The 19,730-nt window shown below is 38.6% G+C and overlaps 1 protein-coding gene across 1 annotated transcript in view; it reads right to left on the bottom strand.

The window, feature by feature from the left end:
* FRY (furry homolog (Drosophila)) overlaps window positions 1–19,730 on the bottom strand; it is a gene marked incomplete at its 5' end in the record, with an annotated part of 116,254 nt that overhangs the window by 1,374 nt on the left and 95,150 nt on the right. Inside the window, 7 exons of the mRNA XM_009708215.1 lie at window positions 53–246; window positions 2,224–2,334; window positions 5,117–5,134; window positions 11,307–11,390; window positions 11,863–11,961; window positions 12,810–12,959; window positions 19,303–19,492. Coding sequence (XP_009706517.1) covers window positions 53–246; window positions 2,224–2,334; window positions 5,117–5,134; window positions 11,307–11,390; window positions 11,863–11,961; window positions 12,810–12,959; window positions 19,303–19,492 — 846 coding nt within the window. The remainder of the gene's footprint in view (window positions 1–52; window positions 247–2,223; window positions 2,335–5,116; window positions 5,135–11,306; window positions 11,391–11,862; window positions 11,962–12,809; window positions 12,960–19,302; window positions 19,493–19,730) is intronic.

The following is a 19,730-nucleotide window of genomic DNA, read 5'->3' as shown; positions in this document are numbered from 1 at the left end:
ACTCTTTCCTAATAACATGAAAGTCTAATATGAGCCATGTAGCAAAACTTGCCTGCATTCTCTTATTTGTCGGACGGCTTTAACAAGCTCATTGTTTTTCAAACACTCCAGCATGGACTGAATAGCTGCTTCCGTAGAATTGAACGTGGGCTCAGATTCTGTCGTCGGAGGCTCAGCTGCGATTGCAGCGGTAGCGTCCTTAAGATTTTTCTTCAACTCACTCAGTTCTCTTGACATATTTAACAGCTGTTCCAAGGAGAAAGATGAGAGGTGAGTATTTTCATTCTCCATAGGCACTAAAGGGAGTAAGTATTTAATGTCTGTTCTTACTACTGCGTTGAATGTACACATTATGGAAAAGACCCCATTTTAACACAAGGACATTTCTGGATCTCTGTGCTCTGTACAAAACAAATAAAACACAAACTACAGATTTTTATGCTTTGTGTTTCCCTTAACCCTAGGCTGTATTTTTGGCTTGCGAAAATGCAAGAGCATATCTAAACAATCTTTTACTTTTCACTCCTGCTATTTTTTTCATATCATAGTGGAAAAGTTTAAGAAAACATATTCTTCTCCTAGCAATGATGTTGCTACTTATTTACAAAACACATGCAGGAGCTGACATGATTAACAGATGGACAGGAATTGTATAACCCTCTATCAGGCTGAAAAGTTAATATAAACTCATAAATAATTCATAAGTGAACAGTTAATTTCTAAAGACCTATCTTTTCATGCTCCTACATGCTAAAAAGAACCACTGTCACATGAACTAACAATGGACCTTTCTTTAAATAATAGCTTATGGCTCCAGCAAAACACGCAAATTACATGGCAAAACAGCTATTCCTCATATTATGGTTCCCCAGTTTCGTAGGCTGCATTATTTATAAGAATCGAACAAAATCGTAACTGTGAAATACAGTTACAGAAATCAAATATTTCTAAAATAAACCAAAATATTTCTAAAATTTAGACTACTTCAAACCATTTCCATTTATAGAGAATCTCTAAACTACTAGAATCTGTCATAAAATCCATTTTATAGCTTCAAATTTTGTTTTATAGCTACGAGCAAAGTACAGTAATTTCTTCCCCTCAATAGTTTAAAATATATACACCTTACCAGCAGAAAAATATGTATGGAATGGCAAGTTAAATCCTTCCTTAAATGATGATCATCCAACTTAAAGTGATCACCTCAAAGATATTTCAAAGTATTGCATATTTTATGCAATTGCTGAAAAGAAACTTGACTAACGGTATTGTTCTTTTTTAAAGTAAGTTACATAGATTTATCTAAAACCAAAAGGCTATTTGGGTCAAAACCAATAGTGTGCTGTGTCAAAAATATTTAAAGAAGAAAACTTGTAACAGAATTAAAAAGACTTATGACATTAAGGTATTTAGTTAATTATATTTTTTAAATAGATTTAATACTTTTTGGAAACATTAAACTGATTTTGATTTGTTTATCCAGAGAACAAGATCAGGCAGTACACTTGCAGTCAAAATATAAAGTAGTTCTACACTATGCACCTTTGCTCGCTCCGGTACGAGAGGACACAAACCCATTGAATAGCTGTTTGCCAAAAACATTTCTAGTATAATGCACATACAATGGAGACTGTTTACATGGCTGAAAATTACAACGCATTATTCCAGCAAAAACCTTAATTTTGCATCCATATTAAGATTAATTTACCAAATTATTTTGCTACTGCCATGCTAACCAGTGCTCCTGGTTACACTTAGGTGTCTCCACAAAGTTCAGATAAAATCAGTCATGCTCTAGGAAAAGGGTGTTTTCTGTTTGTTTGAAGAAGGCTCGTTTCCCCTAAAAATTAAGGCCTCAATAAAAATTAAAAATAAAAATAAAACCAAATCGCTTGCAGGTGTTCACACAGTGTGAGCCCTCCCTACATGTTAAGCGTGTGAGTGAAGTTACGGTTTCATGTCTCTTACGAGTTTGTTACCACTGACTGAAATGACTTTTGAAGACTGAATGTATAGAAGATCCCAGTCTCTGAAAGTACAGTCAATTACAAAAAATTCAGCATTTCGACTAATATTTTAATGTGGATGCTGTTGTGTTGAAGGGTTTTGTCTGGAAACTTATATTCAGGGTGAGATAGCGTAATCTTTGGTGTAAGTCCATAGAAAGAGAAGCAAGAACATGAAAGTAAAGTGGTATTTCCAGTGTAAGACTTTGTTACGTACCTCTGGCATGGAACTCACTTCGTGCACTTGTCCGATAAGTTTACAGTAGGACTGAAAAAGCAACAGCAGCTGGAAGTGCAGTTTATATAATCGCTGACACAGTTCCAATTGCTGAGAAAAGATTTGTAGGAGAAGAAATAATTAACAAAGCTCAGTGAGTTGGGGTCCTTTTCAATAACTAATAAAACACGGATAGTTCAGGTCTCAAAAAACATTATTTTACTGAAGTACGACCATGTACTATTTCAGAAAACAAGTAACGTTCTTTCTTCTGCAGGTTAAGTCATACATGACATTGAAAATCAAAATTATAACAGCTAGCTCTCATGTAGCACACGTCAGCATCAATCGCAAAGCAGTTTATATAGGTTAGTTTCAGTGTCTCCAGTTTGCAACTGGAAAGCAGAGGCAGAATACGGGGGAAATGACTTTGCTGCGTAGAACATAAAACTCTTTAAAACTTCAGAAATGGTCAAAGACCTCTTCTGAGGGGATGGGAATCCAAGAGACAAGCAATGAAGTAGTTGTCCAAGAGGGTCAAAGCTCCTGCCTCCTTCTCTGAGGCGAGAGGATGAGGACATCTGGCTTCTACAACTTACTCTCCCAGATGAAGTAGATACTGCTCTACGAATATTAACTTGTTTCTTCCAGTGTAATGTGCAGCACCACACAAAAGGTGTCGGACACACTGAAGGAACATGCGATAGGCACATCTGCCAGAGAAGTCAAGTTAATACATTTACCGTCCTGGTATCTGTGTGTCTGTCAGGAGGGGGAATCTTGTAGTTCCACAGCTGAATCATGGTGGGGAAGGGAGGAATATTTAATCTTTGCCAAATTACAGAAGAAGTGAAAATTCTGCAAGTACAAGTCAGGAGGCCTCCTGACCTTCTGGCAGGTAAGCCTTGCAGACTTCAAACCGTATTTCATTCGGCTTTTCTTCCAGACACAGTGACCAAGGGTGGGCTCAGTGGTCTTTCCATTTGCTTGGAGGAGCTAGGCCAGAGTTTCATGCCAAACGCGGCCGAAAAGCAGCAGCAGCCTTTAATGTCTTTGCTTCCTTAAAGCACTTCATACATGCTCAGCTACCAGCATGTACTTCAGCTCTTTGCGGAACTGGGGTCTGTGCAAATGCCAGCACAAATACTAATAAAAAGTACTTTAAAAACATTATAAACGTTAATTTGACTGAAGTGTTTATTTGCATATGTTTCAATATTTAAGTGCCAGGGTCTTTATTAATAAGCCAAAATTAGAACCTTAGCGTTCCAGTTCCCAAAATTTTGGTACCAGCCAGCCAAGGCTGAGGCCCTGAGGTCAAAGAGAGGTTCTTTGGCAAATTTTAGCTTTGTTCATCAGGGAGGGGTGGACACCAACTACTCATCTATGAACAGTCAGCCAAGGGCACTACCAAAACTAGAGCTAGTCTCCTTCCGAAGGAGGTTTATGGCGGAGAGTGGGAGCAGGAGGAGAGTGCCAAGGCAGCGGGTGTCAACATGGCAGGGTTCGTCCCGCTGAAGGCCGGGCAGACAGGGCTGCTCGCACCCCAGCGTTGGCCTGCCACAGAGTTCAGCACTGTAAATTTGCCTGGTCTGTGCTCTGTGCTGTGTTTTTGGTTATCTGAGTCGGTACGTTTAATGTTTGTTCCTGGTGAGCAGGGTCAGGGTGTTCCTGCCCCAAATGGAAGGGAGGAATCCCACCAGACCTGACATGACAGCAAAGACCCACAGGAGCTGAAGAAAGGCCCAGCAGATCCATGGTGGGGGAAAAAAAGGGAGAGAACGGATGCGTGACCTGCTAGGACAGAACGGAGTTGTGGGCAGGGACAAAACCTACCGAATGAAGAGGTAGGGCATGAGGGACACCGTAAGTAAACCTGCCCAGAGCCCGTTCTCTGTAACTGAGGCCACGGAGCACTGCCAAGCTTCCATCTGTGTGGCTAACTGTTCTCCCAAAATAAAGAGTGACTGTTTAGGTACAACCTCCTGGAAATGGCTCTGGCTTCTGTCTTCTTTCCAACCACGACGGGGCATGGCAGGGCCAGGGAAGGTGCTCACCCTTCGTCCCTAACGCCAGCCCGGGGACACACGCTTGCTCCTTGGTCCTGTTTTTAGTAGGGACACAGCCTGAGGTTCTCCAGTCGGGATCAGATTCACTCTATTCAAATTTTGGAGAACTGGCAACACTATGTAGCAGTTACATACACATACACTTGAAGTTGTCATGGAGTTAAAAATTAATTGAAAACCAGGACACAGCATAACATAATTAGGAAAAAAAAAAAATTCATGATAGCTTGGCATGTAACACATGATTTTTTTTAGGCCTTGGAGAACAATAATTCAGTTTCACCGTTCTGGCTGCTAACCTGAATGAAGACAAACTAAGGCCAGACTGAAGACTCAAGTTTGACTCACTCAGTATTTATTTACCACATCAAACAACTCAATTTTCGTTCTTCCTGAGTAAGTATTAGAAACCAATAGAGGTGAAACTATCCATCAACATACAAACAACACCAATTTGAAACATAACTGTCAACTATAAATTGTGGTGCTTCATTAGGACAAATTGAAAATTATGAATTTTAAAAGAACAAAAAAATGTTATCTTCCACTCCAGCATATTATATCCATTCAAAGGCTTGATTTTTAAAAACTTATGTAAATGACCAATTAAAACAGCATATGAAGGTGTCGCAATTTTGGCACAGTATTTTTAGATTTCACAAAACACACCTTAGTAAGTTATTTTAGTCACTGCATGTAGAACCACGTATTCTACAGGAAAATTATAACGAAAAAGGAAAACATGCTTAGAAGTAAAACAGTAAAATTGGGGTGTATTAGTCCATCTACAGATGGACAAAGAATATGAAAGAACTTCAACTTACTGCCAGAGATTCCATTTGCTACACAGCAAGCATGGCACAGGAGAAAAGGAAAGGAAAGAAAGTATAGTGTCAGTGAAAGGCATGCAATAGGAAGCACAGCCCATCTTTAATAGCATAACTTGTCAGCAGTATTAGCAATGCTTGCCTCAACCTGATAACTGGTTGGAAATATCACATACAACATGCACAGCATTCTTAATAAAATCAAGCTTTAATTCTAATGGTAAATTCCAGCCTAAATATCCTCAGTTGGATCTTCAGATTTATTACTTTTGATTTATCATCCCAGCTGAGGAACTTACAGTGAAATAGTGTTACAAAACTCTTGAAATAATACTTCTGTTTAAATTTGCTTTCTTTGTTATTAAAAAGAGCTCATACTGCAAAGTACTCAAAAAATTAGGCAGGATTTTCAAGAGATGAACGGAACTGAACTTTGTGATTTGTAAACGTTTTCTTATTTATAAATACTTCTGTTTTTGGATGTCATAAATCTAATGAAATTTCCAGAATAAGCTTTGTGACTGCTGGGTTTATTACTTGGCATATGACAATGGAAACATTTTGCATATAACTTTTAAGTTATGACTATCATAAGAAAAAAAAAAGCCCATGGAAAATGCCAGTTTGATTTCACTACGTGGCAATGCCACAAGTTGAGACAGCTTTGTATTCCTTCCTCTCAACACTAATGAGTCACTGAGTTGTAATTCTGGAGCTATTAAAATGTCAGTGTAAATCCTGTTGCAATAGTAATAAAAATTCTAATTGACCTACATTAGCATTTCAAAGATTAGGCGACCAACTTCTCTCCTCAAAAAAAAGTGTTCCTCTTTTCTTTGCCAAAAACTAACATTTGCACTCTGTGTACGTCTAATGCAGCTTTCCTTCTTTTTTATATATATATATTACAGTCTCGTGACATTTCGGATGAACAGAGTCATCATGGAAATGCTGTAGCTAACAAACCCACCTGCCCAGGTACAGCCTGATGTCAGTGCGTACGCACACAGTGTTAAGAAACATTCGGGATTCTTATGAAAATGATTTACCTTACCATCGATACGAAGGCGGCAAACACAGAAATGTGGAAGAATGCTAACTTTGTACAGCCCAACAAAGTATTTCAGTCTGGTTTCCTTCCATGGGCCTTACTATTAAAAAATGGATGAAAATATAGTCCCAAATCTTGCACTACTCTTCTATAAACCCACGACAAACTAAGCTTTCAGCTCTCTTAATGTTTAATTTTATGCCTTTAACATTGCTGGAATAGTTTTTTTCTTCTATTTAGTACTCTTGGAAAAAAACCCCTTTATATCTTCTTGGCTTCCATGCAGTTCACGTAAATTAAGCTTTGTGAAGCTAAATTCAAGATAAGAAGAGGACAAGAGCAGACAGATCACTGTGCTCTAGTAAATTCACAGGTGTGCTGGCTTGTGTTTTTCAAACCTTGTTTGTCTCTGTCTTAAGCTCCTCTGAAGTTTAGCATGCCACCAAGTTTCATTTGGAGTTTCAAAAATATTGGAATCCACATATAATTTCTAATTTGCCATGGAATTTACTTTAAAGAAGAGGGAGGGGAGGAGGAAGCAGCAAATAAGTGAATTCCACAGTCTTTTTTTCCAGAAAAAACTGACTTCTCTGTACTGCTTCCAAAACCAGGGCAAGCCAAAAAAAAGGGGTGGGGAAGGGGTTTCACATTACATTGAAAACCCTTCTTCATCACTGAAAGAAAATATACTGGATACAAAATCTCCCTAAACTACTGATGCTCAACTCCATATTGTGCTACAAATTCATGACTGTAACTTACCTTCCCCTCAGCATAAAATAAGATATTCCTTGGAAGTTGAAAAGACACCTAATTATTGGAGTAAGTGACATTTCTTTCAGTCCCCAGCAGCAAGGGCTCAAGGGGAATGATCCTAGCCTCCACTCCTCTGCCCAGTTTCTAGTTTAATTCCTCTAGTAAGGGAAGTGTTGGTTTAGATTAGTTGATAGACACTACTGTCATGGTTTTACCCCAACCAGCAACTACGTAAATACCACGCAGCCGCTCGCTGCATAATTAGTGGTTTTGGCAGCTGAAAATACTGAATATTATGAGTATTTGGATCACCTGTGCAGTCCTTTATGCAGTTAGTACCTGCTGCACCTAAGAAGGACACACCTCCCAGCAGCAACACTTTGATTTAGTTTTTTATTGAGAGAGAGAATTACTGTTCTGTATTATTAGCAGACCAGGAAGACAGCAAAGCACTAATCTTTAGATCATGGGCCTTCTTGCTTTTTTTCAAGGAATCATCTTTACACACTGAAAAGAGATGAGAGTTACACAATTATTTCTTAAGATATTAATAGTTTGATGGCAACACAGTCTTCGGTCATTTATTGGCACAGCAGAGTCCCACCATAACAAAATAACTGTTGCGTGTAAGGGGTTATTAATTACAAGTGCATTTTATTAACGTATTCTATTTGACTTGACATGCCAGCAGACAAAAACTTTTCCCACAATCAGGAAAGTGGGTATATATACAAATTTGTATGTATATTAGAGAGAAAAAGAGAGATACAGCATATGCTGTGTGTTCTTAAATATCCACTGGTCTTGAAGGACAGTAGAAACTATTGAGTCTGGAGAAATCTAACACACAGCTGTGTTCCTTCTTTAGAAAAGCTGCCTACCTGGGCCAATTCTACCTCATTGTCAATCCATGGATCTGTCAAACAGCAGTCAGATAACTGATTATTGATTATTCCGGATTTCTAACATAACAACGAGACTCACTGTGCCTTGAATTTTACTGTAACTCAACTCAACTCCAGCTGACGATGGTCCCAAGAGGTACACCTCCGGTCTTATTGGTGGCCTAGAGTAACTGAACATTTAGCCACAGGGAAACTCAGAGCAACAGATACATTCTGAATTTTGGGGGCAAATTTTTATAGGGTGCAGCATGTTTTAAATATCCATTAACAGTTTGAGTTTGCAAAGCCCACACCCATTAGCTTGTGGTGAGCTTTGGGATGAGCAAGGTTTAACAAAGGTGTGTACTGACTTTGGATTTACACAGTAAACTGAACGTCTCATTAGGAGGTAAATACTTATTTGAACTAGCAGTGCTAACTGACAAGAAAAATAGGATCTTCCGTGTATTTCTTTTCCAGAAAAAAATCCCAAACAAAACTAGTTTTTGACTAGATTAAAAATCCCTCCTTAGTAAGGTTGAAGAACATACTGATAGCTGTACTCATCTGTTACACCTGGACAGACAGCACAATCGTCTGTGCAGCTACCTTTTGTCTATAAATTGACTCCTGTGTCCTTGAGACTCTCTTGCTCAACGTCACATCAAAGCTTACAAATCACAGACACATCCAAATCATGTAATCTGTTCCAAGAATAAGGGAGGGGAGAGACATTGTGGGACATGAAGCTTTTACCCGATTTCAGAGAAGTTGCTAGCTCTAGCAGCTGACCTAGACAACTTCTATTTCGAGCTTCTTTAATGTCAGAATAAGCAATTTTTGTCTTTGCCCATTTTCAGTAACAAAGGTCAACAAATCATGTGCAATTATTTCGAAATAAGATCTGATTAGAGAAACTGGTGCCAAGTTAGTTACCAGCATGAGCAGGCATTTGTGATGCAACCGCTTGTGCTAACGCTGAATTTGGTCTCATGCCTCCCTCGTCTATAGAGGGGATTATTTTCACCTCAAGCTTTTTACCAGGTGGGGAGTTCTGAGAATCTAAGATTTCTGCCTTCTGTAGAGCAAGGTGTTGCTTTTTCTTCCTTATAACTATTTCTGAACCTTTTCCAGAATTAGCCTGGTTTTGTGCTTAGCTAAGCAATTGTTTTAGGCCAGAAGTTCTCAGCAGGATTTCAGATCCTAGTCTAACCCTCAATGAGTGAGAGTTTAGGCAGGTTCTCTTGTGACTGCCACTATAAGAACAATTTTTGTTATATAATTATAGATTCTTTAGCCTTTCAGGTTGAGGAACAAGAGGAGAGGAAAGATAAGAAAACAAAGACTTGTCAGTCTAGGAGTAATTTTTCCTTGTCCCTTCCTAATCAGATTTCCTCAGTTTCCCTGGACTCTTTCTCCCATTACACTTTTGTTGGGTGAAACAGATTGTTCCTTTGGGAAGACCTGCTTCAATTGACAGGTGAATGAGAAGGGGAATAAAAGAAACATGCCTGTTGATCAAAGACCTACCATCCTGTCAACTTCCAAGGAATAATGCATGTTGGGCTGAAGGAACAATGCTGGGGAGAAACCAGGGATTCCTGAAGGAGTGAGAAACCTTTTTTTCAGTCTGTTTGATAAGCAGTAAAAATACTAACACCGGCTTCACACAACACACATTTAATTCTGAAACAAAGAATACCTAGGTAAAAAAAAAACCCCACAAGTGGAACGTGACATTTATTAACTTGTAGATGCATTTAGGCCAGCTATGAGCTCAGTTCACTGTTTATTCCTGCTCCTCAGCATTCTTTCTCCTCTACTTTTTCAAAAAAGAAACAGTGCAGATGATCAGCAAGATCCTCCATCCCATTCTATGGGGTTTCCAAAAGAGGGATGAAGAGGGTAAGTGAAGCTGTATACAGCAAGATATGTAACGCTCCGGTCTGAAGTCACTGGTCAGGGTGTTGTGCATCAGTGGGAAGACAAAGCCCATGCGCGTCCCAATAGATACGCCTCCCTACCTACACTTTATCTCCCTCTCCTGAGGTACCTGCATGTATTCCCGGTCTCTCTTTTTTAGGTTTGAGAATAGCTCACTTGTAACTTCCCTGTACACCAGTACAATTACAGGAGAGACAGTATCTGACTTAAATGCATGGGAGGGGGTCTGTAACTTTTGCTGGTGCCAATGCCAGGTGGGGGAAGACTGAATGGTTTTCCCACTGCCTGTGATTGCAGCCCGAGGATTTATTAGCAAATTAGATTTGCTAACAAAGGTCAAGGAAGCCAAAATGCAGGGGTGGCAAGGATTTGGGATTCTTGGGAAATGGCATAAAAAAAATAAAAATCAAGGGAGTTCAAAGACAGGAAGACAAATACAAAGAGGTGGGAAAGAGAGGTTAAGAGAAAAACAGAAGAAAATAAAGTGAATTGGGAGAGAAGAGAGACAAACTGAAACCAACATAAAACAAGGTATTTGAAAAAATGGTTACAACAGGCAACTATGTGTTCTGAGAATGCCATCGTTATCTTTTATAAGTTAAAATACATGGAAAGAGGAGATGTCACTTTTTTCTACATGCTGTTGCTGCTTCCTGATTTTGGCTACTGCTCTTCAGCCCCCTCTTTTTCCCATCTCTCCATTCTTTTTCCTCCAAAAGGAGAAAAACCCCACAAAATAACATTTCTTAACTCGTTATACACCACTGTTTCCTACACTTAGTATATCATTTTTTTTAATGCCTGCTGATGGTGCTGGTTTCTGAAAAGACTGATTTCTTAACTGGAATCAACACACCAAATGTAGATATATTTTTATGTATGCGTATATATATGCACATGTGTGTGTAAAATTTTTGTTCAAAGGTGATAAAGAGATATTTTGCCTTAGCTGTAAATACTTATGTACAGCATAAATTATTTCACTGGCCATTTTACAGTCATTATTTCATAACTACTAATCTAAGTGTATTTTAACCAGGCAAGTCTTGCCGTTGGGCAGACCGAGTCTGTAACAGCCGTAGATAAAACGGGTGGAATGTGGAAGCACAGTACACCAGGAGTGATTTCCAGAGACACTGCGCTGTGGGAAATTGCTGCTGCAACATCTTTCTAAAAGGGAGAGCACACACAACCCAGGCAGGGTTAGAGCTCTGCTTGGAGTAGGAAGGCAGAAGTCTTGCCTCCGAATACTTCCCATTTCCCGTGGCCAGGACAGAGGCAAGAACAAAAAACGTTTGTTCAAAAAACGTTTAGATGTGGCGCTTCAAGACATGGTTTAGTGGGCATGGTGGTGTTGGGTATACGGTTGGACTTGGTCTTTGAGGTCTCTTCTAACCATAATGATTCTATGATTCCAGCCTGAAGTGTGAAAACTGGATTATGCCCAAGCCCAGCAGAGAGACAAGGAGGAAGTACAGCGGGCTCTTGTGTGTCTGAGAACAAGATTTATCACACATGTCACTTTACAGGAGAGAAAGAATTCATTTGTTACCTTCTCTTCTGAGTCCCCTGGCTGGCAGGTAATAACTCCATCTCGTGAGCCCCCAGCAAATGTTGCTTTGCAGTTTGCAAGCCACTGTTTTCAGAGAGAAATTAAAAGAAGATACGAATAAGGCCTATAGTTTGATTTGAAGAAAGGTAAGCAGTATTTTAGTTTCACAGCACAGCATGTAAACAAAAATTTGCAGTCGTGCTTTTTATTCACACAGACTGTGATAATTTGCTTTGACTGTAATTTAAAAAGTGTAGTCTTGATTTCTATTAGTATTTCACTTGCATAGACCAAGAAAATGAATTAATTACTGAGTAGGAAAAAGGAAAGACCAGGAATATCAAAGACACCATTGTTCCTAAAAATAAGGGATACAATGGTTGATTTTTTAGGTCTGGTTTGTATGTTCAGGAAGAAACATTTAATGAATCCAGTATCTGAAACACGTTTCTCTACTGCATATTAGTTTAAAGAGATCTGAGTGTATCTGCAGTCTCCTGACACAGCGTAAGTATACACATGTACAAAACCAAGAACACAACATAATCCAGCATACCGAGAGCGTTGCTTCTTTCCTGTTGTTGTATGTGTCCAGATACTCCTGCAGTTCTAAAACACTGAACTTCAGCTTTTCAAGAAGGCCACAAGAAAGCAGCTGGAGAAATGATATCAAAAGGTCTAGTAAATGTCACTATAAAAGAATAAAAACTTTAGCAGAGTAGAAAGTATAGTAAAGATCTTGCAAAAGAATATTTAGATTTACAGATACTAATGCTGAAAAATATTGATGCAAAAATATACATAAATAGAATACTATACTGAAACTCAATAGCAAAAGTTGCAACTATGATAATGTGGAATTGAAATTGTGTTATGTGTTTAACAGCTTTGCAGAGGACTTCCCTGAAATAAAATACTGGACAAAGCTTAAGTAGTTGACCTCCACAGCCCTCTGATGCCGTAAGGCCCAGCTCTTCCACGGTCACAGCAGTGGGCCCAAGATGACACTTTGCAAGTTCCTACCTCAGTACTTCTGTGTGAGGCTGGTGGATAAACATGGGCCAGAAAGAAAACTATGGAAAGGGCCATCTCATTCATTCCTTAATACATATTTTTATCATCCAGCTCACACCACAGTAGACTCAAATGAAACCACTAAAGGTATTACCATCTTTCATGCTGAACTATGTAAAAAATAGCTTCTCCTTTTCCATTTGTGGAGCCAACTGGGTCTGCTAGGCACCTGTTTTATATTGGGTTTTGGCACATAGGCTCAACACATCGTAACTGTTCTCTGATTCTGTATTGCCCATCTGCCAGTACTTACCTAGTAAAATAATATGGAAAATGAATGGAAATACGGTTAAGAACAAGAGATAAAAATTAGAGATAGGAGGTGAGTACCTTTTTGATGTATCTGTTCAGGAGTTGCTCAAAAGTGAAACAGCCAGTAAAATAACACACTGCAACGCAGCACATGCCTTTTGAAAGGAATATACTCACTGTTTCTGCATCTACAAAAAGGGTGGGACATTCTGAACATGATGTTAACATCTGAGAAGACCTCACAAACTTGGAGCCTATTCCTCGCAGGTTGTCTCCCAAGTAACTAGCTGCATCGCAGGTTAGAAAGCAGAATCTTTTCTGAATATTCTGGAAAACAAAATATAGTTTATTACACTCTTTACTCATGTATAAGCTTCTTTCCTTTGTAGACAAGCGTCATGCTTTTTTTCTTCGCACAATACCATACGCAAAAAAGACCATCTCCCCACGGAGAACTGAACATCTGCTCAAGGATGCTGAATAATAGTTATTACGCTGGCGACAGTGTACAGCTGGGCAGCTGTGAAACTAATTACAGAATTCATAATAATCTACTACTAAAATACATTCTTTCTTGTAAAAATGATTCAGTCTTTATCAAACCTTTTACCCACAGGTAGCTTTTTTTTCTTGGTCGTACAGAGTTAACAGAGTTGATCGGTACATTACTTTTTCTGCCCATTCCGGGCATTGTTTTGTTAATATTCCATGTCAAGTGGCTAATCAGATAATATAATGGACATCCTAATGCCAAACAGCAGCATGGAAAAAGCAGAAAAAAGCTTTTGTTTTCCCCTGTGGGAAAAACCTTCTTACTAAAACTTGTCTGCTGCTTGGGAGGACTCCAGAAATACCGCATTGCATCCGGGAATTATTCTTCTCAGAAGATTTTTTTGGTGTTTTGAGTCCTAAACCAGTCTAGTCTTCCAGAAACATTCTAGTACTGATACTTCCTTTTCAGTCACTAATATATAAAGTGAGTAATAAATAAAAATAATATATTAGTCTTGCAGGAACTGAAATAATGATATTGATAAATACACAGCAGGTTTCACTGCCAAAATAGATCTCACTAAGCCCAACTGTTCAGCAAGTAGGAATAACATGAACATATTTTTTAAAAATAAAAGTATGCAATATTTTTATACGATTAATTCCACGTTACCATAGGCATTTCTCTGAGGAATGTAGGTTAGGACCTGTATTACCGTAAGCATGCCTCACTGGAGAGAAGGGCTTCCCAAATACCAGTCGGGATGACCGACATATCAATAATAGCCCGTTACTGCTCCTACACTGAAGCACTGAAGTTAAGTACTTAAAATCAGGCGAGCTGAATTCAGACTTTATTGATAATGGAAGCTGTTGGAATGAATGATTTTTTTCAAGAAGCTACATAAGACCTCACATTGTAGGTAGGGTACACGCGATCAATAATTTATAAAGTGGTTAAGGAGAAACTTCCTTGACAGGCCAATTTCATAATTGCTTACTGAACTGTCCGTCTGAACACAGTTAAGATCGGACAGACTGAGACTGGTATTACTATATGTTTCTACCATCTTACTTCAACACAGAAACAAAGCGCCATACATGTCACTCGGCACATGGTTCAGATCCTCTGCTGCACCGAGTCTGTAGTAGGGGCAAGGGACTCTTACTAATTACCACCAAACCAGGTAAATGATTATTTTTATGAGCAACTAGCGGAATCATCGGAATCATAAGGCTGCTTGGTGACAGATGGAGATTTACTACTATGATGTCTTCTGAAAAGAAAGATTCAATCTAAGACTTAGTGAAACTGTTGCTGATAACTCTTCTGGCAAAGGAGAGATCTAGATTTGATGCCATCCAACAGAAAAGAACTAGCTGAGAACGTAAAAGTGGAAGGAAATTTAGAAAGACAGATGATGGAACAGAATCCAAGAGATGTTGGTTGAAAGCGGCCTCTGGAGAACATCTGATCCAACCTTCAACTCAAAGAGGGACCATTGCCAACACTAGATCAGGTCAGCCATGGTTTTGTCTAGCTGAGTCTTGAGAGCTCCAAGGTCAGAGCTTCCTCAGGCTCTCCAGGTAACCTGTTTAGGTGCTGCAATGCCTTCCTGGGGAAGAGTAACTGAGTTTATGAATCTGAGGCAGTGAAGGAGACAGATTACAGAAATAATACAACCGAATTCAGAATTTGCAGGAAGGAGCCCATTAGAAATAACTTCATGGGCAAAGGAGACAATGAGAGGTAGCCATTCCCTTAGGGGAAAAAAAAAAGAGGGTAGAAGCACATTCTATGCCACTGAAAGATAGAAAATATATTAAGATACACATCTGGCTAAATTACAAATATTTCACTCAGGCAAATACTTATGCAAAAAAGAACAGAAAGTGAAACTGTGTTAAATTACTAACTCGGGTGCCAAAAATAGCATGGCAATGCAGGCACAATAATCAGAGAGGAAGATGCCAAATAAAGTAGTAAGAGAAAGAATGTCAAGAAGTAAACTAGAAATAACTAAGAGGAGGGCCAAGGAATCACAATGGAGAGAAATAGCTACTAACAGATGCTACTGAAAAGACTGATGTGTTTAATGCCTTCTTTTGCCTTATTGCTCCCAGAAAGGGCATCTGTGTACAGGTAACAATGAGATATCTATGAAAACTCAGGTGAGAACAGATCTTGCTAGTAAGGAATATTTTTAAGTCTTTGCAGATCAGGGAAATTCGCGCTATAATAGTTATAATACTGGCTAAAGAGGTCTAGGAGCCATAACAAATATCTTTAAGAAGTCAGAGTACACAGGGTGTTGTAAAAAACTTAAGGAAAGTGCTAATCTCAAAAAAAAACCCTAAGAGCAAAAGAATTAAACACAAAGTTCAGGAAATAGGGGAACAACTAAGAGATGAATAATAGGCAGTGCAGATATGGACAGAACAAATCATATCAAACTTTAATTTTCATGTAAGGCTAAAATTTTCTATTAGGAGGAGAAGCCATTAGTATGTTATGTATTAATTCATTTACTATCTCAGAAGTAAGGCAGAGAAGCCTGGTCTAGAGGTAACTAGGTGTGCAAAACCATATTCAGAAGTTAATTATCGGCAGCTCACTGTCCAATTGGAAAGATAAATTGAGTAAGATTCCACTGGGGACTGTCTCGGGCACTAACCAAGTCATTAACGAAAATACTGAATAATAGAATATGCAACATGCTTATTAAATGCATGGATGATTGAGCTGCAGGCGCTGCAGACTCCTTGGAAGCCAGGATTAGAATTCAGGCTGATCTTGATAAACTGGAGAAGTGGTGCAGGGAAAAGAAAGAAGGACAAGGTTGTACACCTAGCATGAAACAATCCACAGAGCACATTCAGGATGGAGAATAACCAAGGCGGCAAAATTTTGTAGAACAAGATCTGCATAATAGATTGGGTTACAAATGGAAAATAATTAACTGTATTCTGCTGTACAGTAGCTACCAGAGAGATTTTAAACAGGAATACCTTCTATAAAACAGGTAATCCTCTTATAGTCAGTGCTGGTAAGAACTTAGCCTGAAATACAGAACCTGCTCTTGCTTTTCAAGTAATACACAGACTAACTGAAGAGAGCTCATAGCAACAGTGAGAAGCTGAGAAAATGTGACTTATGGGGAAGGTTGAAAGAACTGAGGTTAAATAAGAGAAGTTAGGGGTAGGTGAAGTCGTGATAATGGTCTTCAAATACAAGCAGCAACTGCAGAGAAGGAGTACCGCTGTGTATAGAGCAAGAAGCCATGGGCGTAAAACACAGAAAGAGAAGTTTTCAAGCAATAAGGAGAGTTAAGCATTGGACTACATTGCCTAGGAACGTTGTGAAGTTCCACCTGAGCCTAAAGGTTACGAACAGTCTAGAGAAAAACACTAAAAAACATTTGACAGGAATGGAAGTTATAGTTGATCCTGTCCTGAGCAAGATAAGGAACATGAACAAAAACATTTGACAGGAATGGAAGTTATAGCTGATCCCGTCCTGAGCAAGATAAGGAACATGAAGTCTTCAAGTCCCTTCCAGCACACATCTACTCACGTATTTTAACGGTTCTAGTTCATTTTATGAAAATAACTTCCTCAGAGAATTTCAGTAATGGCTTTATTAAAAGCTGACCAGTCTACTGTTTTGGTTCAAGGAACCATATTCTTCCTTTACTGCTTTTATTTTCAGATATTCTTAAAAGCATCAGTCTACAGCTAAGAAGATAACAGTCTTGAACAGTGTTTCAAAGTATTAAAATGTGAAACAGCAAGAGACTGTACTTTGTCATCTATGTATAGTACTTCACTAAATATATTTATTTTGCAATTACATCAACTATCAGTTCTATAATAAGTTATCATCTCAGCTATGTCCTTCTGGGTGCAGATTACAGTGCCTGAAATCTTTCAAGCAAGGTCTGAATGCAGTATATACTTTATGAAATGGGATTACTGTGAATAATAATGCCAACAGCCAGCATATTATGAATCGGTATATGTCTGCATGTAGTCGCTGTGCTTTGTGTCAATGTAAATAACAAAAAAACATTCTCAGAACGTTTTCTTCTTAACCTCAGGTTTCCTCTTCTGGGAAGAGGACTTTTCGTAACAAAAGGCCTTGATTGTGGAAACTACTTGCTAGCTCTCAAATCTACTTGTCTTGGAACTGGCTGGTCTGCTGGAAGACATTTGACTTGATGGAATACAAAGAGGCAGCTGTAAAGATAATCCAGAGATCTCTGAGCTATGACTTGTTTACAGGAAAAGCACTTCAATAATTTCAGGAATTTTAAACAAGTTTAGCGTGTTGTGGGCAGACATCCAAGATACCATTAACTTGATGCAGACTGAAATGTAGGTGCCCTGGAAAATGCACTTCTTTCACTTCACCAAGTATTTAGTTGACAAGCTCCTCCAAACAAGGATTTTGTTTCACAGTTAAATATTTTGGCAGCACTTTGTGTTGCAAGCCTAGCAAATATTGGGCTTGTTTCTGAAACTTCCTGTTGGTGAGGGTCAAAAGTCTTTTAAGTTAGCAGATGAGTAGCTAAGTCTGATGGTGCAAACACAATACAATTCCAGACAAGATGAGATCTTCTGAAAAAATCTGGGAAAATAATACTCCTATGTTTGAACTCCAAAGAGGAGAACAAAGCTATTTTTATAAACTAAAAATATGGCTGTGACTCCAGCTAGAAAATTCTGGTTTGTTGATACTATTAACACCTTTTATTTATTTTTTTTTATTACCATTATTCAAATTTTGCTGTTACTAAAAATTTTTTTGAGAGCAGTATTGTATCTTTCTCCTCCAGTATCAACTGAAGAAGATGAGTAGGCTCTCTTCTGAACGTAGGGCAAGCACAACAGCCAATGTAGTGTGTGCATGCCAGGATTTGGAGTTAACAGGTACTTTACAGGTAATGATGTCTTGCATTACACAGTATTATTTATTTAGTTTTCAGAAGCGTGACACCAGTTCCTTTTCACCTCTTCAAAGAGAACAAAAAGGACAAATAACTCTCAGAGCACCCGAACAGGGCTATTAAGCTCTAGGACTGACATAAGGGCAGAAAAGCTGAAATACACATCATGAAGAAACACAGGCCTGATTTTCAAAACTGAACTGTTAGGCACTCAAGTCAGCACTGTTTTTTTCCTTCCAAATAGTTATTGATCAGTGTTTAAAAGAATGCATATAAGGCACCCCTATTTACAGTGTTTAAAGGAGGACACAGTCTGCAGCTAGAGAAGACATGCAATTAACTCCACTGGAGCACAGAAAAAACAGGATGGAGAAGAGATTCTTATTGTGTGATACTTCTTTCTCATAAGAGTAGTCTTAAAGATATGAAAAGATCTTGAGATTGTGTATTTATTAGTGGGGTACCCATTGCTAATAAAAAATTGTGTCCTCTGAGTTCATGGGTATTTAAACTCTGCACGAAGTTACCTGGCTGCTGTGTACGCTGCTGCAGCATGCTAAACATCCTGCAGCTGCCTCATATAAGGCAGAAGAAACAATTAAAAAAGGCTTTAAAACTCATTACAGGTAAAAATAGACAGTCATTCCTTAGAACAGCCTGTACATTTGACTTCTTTTTTTTCTTATCTTTTTGCAAGATTCTTATCTTTGCGAGCATACAGTTTTAGAAAGGAGAAATGTATTTCTAGTCTTCAGACTCAGTCTCTGGAATTTATGTTACGTGATGGCAGCTGGCTATTTCTATTCAGATGATTAGGTACACAATATTTAATAATGTTGACATTTCCATGGGCATGGTCAGATTTCAAGAGTTGGAGAGGAAAGAACAGATTAACAATAGTTTGAGATGAAAAGGCCGATTCCTGTCTCTTGCAGTTACGGTTCCAGGCTGTTTGTAAAGTACTGAAGAAAATACTCTTTAAAGCGGATCCGTATTTTATAATGTTATCTCCAAACCTGCAAGTATAAGATACATACTATTTTTATGACACAACTTGTCCTGGAAGACAGTTCTACACGAAAATCTAGTACGGCAATTCTGCAGCATGCAAAATTACAATGGTTATACACCTATACGTAGTAGTTCATTGCTGATACTGCTATCAAGAACCATCCTAATAGCCACACACAATCTAAACATTTTGATTTTGTATCTTAAGCTTATTTTCTCACCTTAAACAGGGAAGAGAACACATGAAATGTATAAACTGCACAGGAACCATCAGAGTCGCACATAAGCTGGTTGATATGACTACGCCAGGCTTCTTCTGCATCATCACATGCTGCTGGCTGAAATGCAGCAAGGATGGCAGAAAAAAATGGTGAGGGAGGAGGAGAAGCATTTCGATCAACATCTCCAAAACTAAAGGAGAAAAAAAAATAAACTGTGATGAAAGGAGAACACCAAGAAAGTGGCAGATAAAATATGCTATAACAGAGAAATATAATCACAGGACTGATTACAACATCTTTCTACAAATATTCATGAACTTTCAAATTATTTTTGAAGGTTGGCAAGATGTTGGCTACAATGAGAAAAACCTCCAAATCAGAATCCCTGTCTTCAGGCCATTATCATCTATCTTCCTCCATCCCACAAT

The sequence above is a fragment of the Cariama cristata genome, unplaced genomic scaffold, assembly GCF_000690535.1.
Source record: "Cariama cristata isolate BGI_N322 unplaced genomic scaffold, ASM69053v1 scaffold329, whole genome shotgun sequence".
Taxonomy (NCBI): Eukaryota; Metazoa; Chordata; class Aves; order Cariamiformes; family Cariamidae; genus Cariama; species Cariama cristata.
The sequence above is the reverse complement of the archived record's forward strand: the minus strand, read 5'-3'. Positions and strand labels throughout refer to the sequence as shown.